At 35.0% G+C, this 8,406-nt stretch overlaps 1 protein-coding gene across 2 annotated transcripts in view; it reads right to left on the bottom strand.

Annotated features, from left to right (window-relative positions):
• Nucleotides 1-974: 974 nt before the first annotated feature.
• Nucleotides 975-8,406, bottom strand: part of LOC126974208 (sex-lethal homolog) — a 34,025-nt gene continuing 26,593 nt past the window's right edge. For both annotated transcript variants that reach the window (XM_050821661.1, XM_050821660.1), the window contains exon 8: nt 975-3,873. In XM_050821661.1, the coding sequence (XP_050677618.1) occupies nt 3,602-3,873 (272 nt within the window). In that variant the 3' untranslated portion in view covers nt 975-3,601. The remainder of the gene's footprint in view (nt 3,874-8,406) is intronic.

Raw genomic sequence — 8,406 nt, 5'->3', positions numbered from 1 at the left:
GATCTGTGATGAAGTTTGTTTCGTTCTTAATAATTAATACATCCCTGAAGGCTTTACTATTATTAGACATGATTAAATCAATTTCGTTTCTATGACGACCATTGGGAGAAAACCATGTCCCCCGTCATCTTTTTTTGTAGAATCTGTTGAGTATACTGAGTTTGTTTTGCACTATGCCGCTATTTAAAATCAATATTAATTAAACATCTAGGATTGGTTGACGGTTCACATATTATAATCTGATTCTAAACCATGTTACACTATTAACTATTGGTAGATGCTGCCGGTTAACATAGTAGCTTCTGACATTATTGCTATACTTCACAGCTGTAAAAGCATGGACTTTAGAACTAAACTGAAAAAAATCTATAAGTACAGAAACAAAAATTATGACAATCAGACAATTATACAAACACACTACACATGCTTACTCATTTAAAAGGTTTTTTTAATAAAAAAATTCGCACTAACACATCCTTCTGTTACACGAAGAGCTAGTCATATTGAGCTGCCAATGGTGAGAAGTAATTATGGAAAACAGACAATACCCTTTGAGGGAGTTCTGATATATAACAACCTGCCCTCAGAAGTAAGAAATGCCAAAACATTGACTTCTTTTAAAGCGAGCCTTCAAAGGCACATACCCAATAATTATGAAATGTTTCAATAACATATGTAGGTTGTTTTATGTCTTATCTGTTTGCCTAACATTGAATTGCATTCTGTACCTACCAAAATCATTGTTGTTAAGTACCTACTTTAAATTGTAAAATATTAATTTCTCATGTAAATAGGTCTTAATGAGAATAAAGTTACTTAAGAGAAACTAAACGTATAAATTGTCTAAGGCCAACTGTACCTACAGATATACAAAATACCTGTTTGCAAAATTTGTCCTTGAATATTAATCATCTCATTTAATTCCAACAGAAATAAAAACACTGCTATGTAAGCAAAAAAATAAAACAACCAAATTCTTATATCTTATATTACATCCTTCAAGCGAAGAACAAAAATAAATGGTACAGTGCTGTTCTACAAACATTAAAAAAAATTAAAATCATAGAGAACAGAACAATAATACTATAAATAAAATAATGCCAGGGCAACAACATAAAACACAATATCGGGAACAACATATATCTGTTAGTGTACTATGATATCGTTGGGTACTTGGGTGTTAAGTTCATAAACTTGATGCAATTTAAATAAAAACAAATAAACTTTGTAAATAGGCGTTTACCAGCAAAAATTTCACGAAATGTTAAATAAAATAATAGTCTTTCCAATAAGTAGGTAGGTCGATATCGATACAACATCGATATCGATACAACAAGGGGTGTCCTACTAGATCCAGTTACCATTATCCAAATGTTATAAATGCAGGGTTGACTCTTCACAAAACTAACAATAACTAGCTGTCTATCTCCAACACTATGAGCTTATTATACCGCAGTTTTAGACTAAGGATTGGGACTCCGCTGCGCTCCAACTAGAGACCGCAGAGGCGTAGTCGCAAAGTGCGGCAACTAATACTACGCCCAATGGGAGCCTCCTTTGCACAGGAAGCCGGCTAGATTATGGGTACCACAACGGCGCCTATTTATAAACATTGTTGTGTTTCGGTCTGAAGGGCGCCGTAGCTAGTGAAATTACTGGGCAAATGAGACATAACATTTTATGTCTCAAGGTGACGAGCGCAATTGTAGTGCCACTCAAAAATTTTGGGTTTTTCAAGAATCCTGAGCGGCACTGCATTGCGTAGGACGTATCAATTACCATCAGCTGACGTTCAGCTCGTCTCGTCCCTTATGTCCATAACAAAAAATGTGGGCGTATTCGAGCCAGTCTCGAACAATGACGTTGACGTGCTACATGTTATGCTAAACTTTGCTAATAATTGTATTGTATAAGTATTTTGTAACTAATTATTAATTTCAATGTAATATAACACGAAGCGTATGTTACAAAATTTGAAAGATGCCATCGAGTGTCAAGATGCCACGCACACAAGCATGTAATAGTTGCCGTAATAAAAAAGCTATTGTTCTTACATAGTGCGGTACCTTGTTGGAGCTCAGCGGAGACCGATCCCTACCCCCTTATTCATAATGGTCCGCTAACTTAAAACAGCCGCTAAGTAGTGTTTTTTCTCATTCTGACTCAGGTCAATAGAAGAACACAGAGTGCGAATTAGCAATTCTTTAAGTGAGCAGACTATTATGAATAAGGGGGTTAATCTAAGACCGCAGCAATAAAACGTAGAACATAACTTGTTCTCTATTATGTCAACTAAACTACCGTTTTCGGACGTTTCCATGCAAATTAAATTTTCTTACAGTTTTTAGAATTAAAAACCATTTTAACGCAATGGGCTAACAATTATCAGAATTCAATTCGTGATCAATCTTCACAGTAGAGCATAAAAGATACTTAATGAATCGATCACTTCTGATCTTCCTTACCTCAAAATTCATTTACTATAAATAAATTTCCGACTTTACCTGGTAATAATCTGTCACAGAGTCCAATTAGTAATGTTTTAAAATAATCAATAAGTCTTAGTCTTTGGGCGCTAGAAGGAAGTGATTAAATTATTTGACAGAATTTGCCAAACGTCCGTGAAAACTGGATGCATTATTAGTTTTATGACCAACTCCTATTTCTACCGTGAAGCAGTAATGTTTAAACATTACTGTGTTTCGGTCTGAAGGGTGAGGGTAGCTAGTGAAATTAATGGGCAAATGAGACTTAACATCTTACGTCTTAAGATGACGAGCGCAATTGTTTTGGGTTTTTCAAGAATCCTGAACGGCACTGCATTGTAATGGGCAGGGCGTATCAATTATCAACAGCTGAACGTCCTGCTCGTCTCGTCCCTTATTATCATAAAAAAATAGCAACTCGTATTGCGCTATAGTATTTTGTCTCATTATATCGCTGAGATTGTTTTATGAATAACAAACTCATCAGTACTGGGTCACTATCCGAACAATCAGCGGACTCCTTCAGAATAGTTAAAAAATATTTCTTCCCAATGAGAACGTTTAAAAAGCCTGTAACTCTGCTCCAGCGGTGGAAACAACATTTTGACTTCATAAAATGGTATTCAAACTACAATTGGACGTAATACCAGAAAAACGTTCCAAACCACAATCATGTCGAAATTGAGTTAAGAACACAAAACTGTTCACGTGATTCATATTAACGGACTGACAAAAAAAGGCAGTCCTACTGTAACTCTTTAAATGACATCATGACTTAGTAGCTCAACACACATGTATGTAATTCACTAATATTTATTAAACTTTAAACACGAATTCCTTAAAATGTGATGTTTGTGGCTTGGAACGTTTCTAAGGAACTACGTCTAATTAAGCCTACGTTGGGTATGACGGAAATCTGTGAGAAGATAGTTAGATTAGCCATCATTAGATAGTAAGTCCGATACATTCAGATAAACATGAGCTACATTAAATATAAAATAAATAGCACTAGTTGGCGGCTCAATTCATTCACAGCGTCACAGAACACGCTCCTCGTATATACAAGTTCAATGAAACACACAGAACAGAACCACAGTTTCACCCACAACGTCTCTCTACCAGTAAGGCGATGAAGTAATTCTACATCTTCCGCCTTTATGGCCGTCCCCCATTCCTGGATTCGCATATGGGAAGTTTCTGCCTCTCGGGGCGCGTTGGGGTGACTTGGCGTAATAGTTGGGGAAGTTAGGCCTGATGTTGGCACAAGCGCCGGGTCTGCAGATGTTGCGGGGGCCGTTAGGGTTGCCCGGAATTGGTGGAGAGGGGAACTGAGGATCCCACTGTTCACCGGGCATCATACACGTGTTACAACTCCATTGGTAGTCTCCTGCGAAAAGTACATTACGGATTAAAATTCCGCTCTAATCTAATTAGGAGTAGTCAAACTCAAATGTATAATGTATTTGAGTTTGAGTGTCGATATATACATAAAAACGATTCGATTTAGATCTAAACTGTGGAGAAAATTACGGTTGAAAAACAGAGAATACGAAAATCCTTGTATTTGAAAACTAAAGTTAGATATAACCACAAATGTTACTAACTATTTACTAACTTTAAAACTATTAAAAAGTTATTCTCAGCTGTAATACAAGTATTGTATGGACTTGGTTCTATGTAAATTCATAGACAATAGTTATTTCGTCTTTGGATGTAGCCATATTATAGGATTTTTACTTCATCATCAAAAACAATTAGAAATGTATTCCTAAACGTGATATCGTGTTACACTACATTTTCATTAGATCACTTTGTATTAAATCTTTATTTTGTATTATACAAATTACATATAAAATATTTTCAAAGGATAGCATTTTATTTGACTAAATGAACACTCACATACACTACATTGAAATGAATAAACACTCGCGTTTATCAAAGAAAATACTAATATATTAGTTGTTTGATATTCCCAAAAAAGAAAATAAAATAAAATTGTCTAATAATACAATAAAAACTCCTTTTTTTTAGAATCGATTTAATAATATTAGTACACAATCTACTATTTTGGCCAATGCGGGGAGTCAAATGTTTTATACCGATGATATTGACCCACTACAACGATAATCTTAGAAAATAATATTTAATATATAAAATAATGGAGTAACATTTTTTATTTAATTCAAAAACTATTGCGTATCACTGGATTAACTACAAAAACACGGTACTGCTCTAAGAATCTTATTTAAATAATATTATAAATTCTACTTAGCGAAAAATAGATAGTAATGTTTTGAAAATATTTCTAATAGTCCAGTACAAATTAGATAATTAGGTAAATATCAAACTACCCCCACAATATTAAACATTATAATCGCAGTGTTACTCCAATAACGTCGTAAATAATTAATTATCTTACGAGATTCTAAACTTAATTACTTAGGCACATGCTCTAATAATATAGAATATTCAAATGAAGTTATAAATCTAAAACTAGCATTCTATACTTTAATTAATATTATTCAAACTGTTTGAGAAAATTAGCCAAACAGAGAAGTGAACATAATATTGCCATTACAAATTTAATAATATATTTCTGCATCATGATCACAGTGAGAAACGAGCAGACGTCCCACCAGATGTTACGTCACCTGTGCATAACGGTGACATCATCTATATCGTAGCACTGTGCCTGCCATTCGTATTATATACCAACTACTATTGTCACCCCAAGCAAGATTCATGACAGAAGTCATTCTATACAATATTCCTGCTTGCTACCAGCGCATACTGTAAGTTTCTGAATTCTCATTCATGTCCCTTGTTTTGTCACCGGTGACAATATTATATTATTTACAACGACTGTCCTCCGTTATATTTTTGATCATAATACATTATTACATTACATTAGACGGCACCACTCTACACGCATTCGTTTCTGGCTCGAGTGGATAACTAACTTCCGAATCTTCAGGAGAGCAGCAAAATATTTTGCACTTGGATCATACCTAATACCGAACGAATTAGCCAATATGTTATGTTTGATCAGTTTCAATTAGTTGGTTTATGATATCAATATAGTGTCGGTAAAATCAGCCGTCAGGCCACCTTCACGACAATCTTCACAGAGATGATGACGTCCACGTATCATTCAATGAACCAGCAATACACAGAGCTACTAGGTAGAGCTCCACGTCAGATGCTTTTGAAGTCTCCGCCAACTTTCTTGTTGACTATAACCACAGAGAAGAGCATCCATCGTGTGGGGTGAAATTCATGGCACAATCGTCCACACAATTTTCAAAACGATGTCAATTGATAATCCCACAAACTGAAATGTAAACTACTCTCGGAGTGTTCCATTTTCAAATATCTATATAGTGATAGTTTTTTAAATCAGAAACTTTCAGTATGGCCTACGTCTTATCGTATGGCTTTCGTCTCCTAACATTACCTAAAATTGAGCTAACCAGAGATGCCAATGGGCGAACTGGCCACTACACTACGAGGTGATATGAGCGTGCTGCAGCGACAAGAGCCCGACGCTGCGCCAATCAGAACGTGTCACCGAGTCATTACCACCAATCACGCGGCAATGTTTGACGCGTCGTGCAATATACGGTATTGGCCAGTGGGCGCACTCTCATATGGATCACGGTATGGATACCTCGTAGCGGGCAGACATTTCAAATATTTATCAAACAAAAAAATTAAGAAAAGGTTAGCGACACAAAATATGCTGTTTTTATTATATGATACAACTTAATATACGTTCATAATACACTCTCTTAGAAAAATAGAGATTGTGGTGATGAGTGACGCAGCTGGGTACCGACTCCGCAAAAAAATCTCGTGACATTATGAAGCATGCTCCACGCGAATGCTGTTTTTTAACAAACACACATTCAGTCCGCCAGAGATCGGCGACCGCGAGAAATGTCATCATTGCACTGACTTATATAAATACCACTGGACAGGTTGCTCCATATGTTTGACAGCAAATCTTTTGTGTCTTTTTGAAGCGCCACTCGCTAGCGTCCAGAGTACTAATTTTGATGTATAATATTATTTATTTAACCAATAAAGCCCCTATCCTTACAGGGTGACCTATTGCGATCGAGGCTTGACTTAAATTTAAGTCTTAATATAAATGGCTACGCGAGAAGCGTACCATACGCTAAAGTATTTATACTATATTTATACTTCAGGAATCAACGTAATAAAGTACACAAAAATTTTTTTTTTTTGTAAATAGTTCCATCATCCAACCATCAATCGATGTTTGTTAAGTTAAGGTCGTCATCACTAGTTTTAGTACCGCAGACCGCTACATGGCCAACAGCGCGAAAATGGCGAATTTCAAACAAGCACAAAAGCACTTTGACAGCCGCCAATCTTATGTAAATAGTAGAGGTCAGTGCATCAATGACATGGTGTCCCACTCGTCACCACTCACATATAGCAGCAGCCCGGGATAACATTATTAACTTTGAAACATCTACAGAACATCTGGATCACCACTGGGTATTGTCAATGTATCGCCTCGGAACACAGTCTAATGGTCATTTATTATTTCAGCTATTTCTACAAAATTTAAAATTTCTCAAATCTATTATAATTAAACAATGACGTTCTATACACATAATATAAGGACATATCAATCGCAGTATGATATCGGATCGGCAAAACTGTGCTTAAAGACAATGTAAGCACACATTTCTCTTTAGTCGTGTGTCAACTGTCACTGTCCGAAACAAACCTGAACTAAATAAATATTTTGCATTATTATAGCCAACTCGAAAAAGTAATATCTCTGTATACCGACGAGAAACGCAGTACCGACGCACGTGAGCATCTCTTGTGCAATACAATAATAGAATTACAAAATCTAAGTTTAGTTAAAGTTAATTAAAATTAATTTTGTTTGCTTCAAAAAAAAAGCGTGATGTGAAAGGAGTAGTATTCATTCTAAGAAATTACAGCGTTTCCATTCACATTTCACAAACACAAATTCGCCACGAAAGAAATAATTTTCAAAAGTAACACTTGGTGGCCGACAGGAGAATACAATGCTAATGCTCATTTGTAAGCAGTCAAAGTCTGTTTTTACTTAAATGAGAGAATCGTTACTATGTCATTTGATGAGTAGATTTTACTCTCCATATTTGTCTCATACCGGGCGCCTTATATGAAAATCGATTCTTAAGGAGTAAACTCCAACAATTACTTTATGTGTATTTTGTTGACTGGTTATTGTTTAACATTAATGTTCGATTGATCAACAACACTCCAATCATGTGCGACATTTGATTTCTATTATTTTTCATCTCCGGTATTCAATGCAGCTATTATATTTTGTAAAATACACAAATAGTATTCGATACATTTAGATAAAATTAAACTGTATTCCGAGTCTTTTTATATAAACGTCAAACAACCTAAGCTCAACACTTATTACGAAAAACAATGTTCTATTAAAATAAATTATTTTTAACATTTTATTTTATAACCTATATAACGCATGTGTTCATATATCAGAATAAAAGCTACGATATAATAAGTATATATATGAAGACTAAACATCGAAAAAATATAGACAATTAAATTTATTTTACATCAACATTAAAACATGAGAATATACTATACCTTATTAAAATATCTATTGCACTAACGTATTTCGAATTACATTAATCTTCGTTTCACAATTGAAAGGAGACAGGTATAGAGAGAATACTTTTATCACACATAAGTCTTACAGATTTCACGGTTGGTAATGAACTGTGGGATGTATATAAAATTATGTTCGGTCCAATTGTCGACTGTTAGTGTCGGCCTTATCGAGGTAAACTTTTAAATCATTCGGTACTGATATTTGCACACAGACAGGCTAATTGTCAACTAATACTTCAGAAACTTTTCC

Source organism: Leptidea sinapis, chromosome 31 (assembly GCF_905404315.1).
Source record: "Leptidea sinapis chromosome 31, ilLepSina1.1, whole genome shotgun sequence".
Classification (NCBI taxonomy): domain Eukaryota; kingdom Metazoa; phylum Arthropoda; class Insecta; order Lepidoptera; family Pieridae; genus Leptidea; species Leptidea sinapis.
The sequence above is the reverse complement of the archived record's forward strand: the minus strand, read 5'-3'. Positions and strand labels throughout refer to the sequence as shown.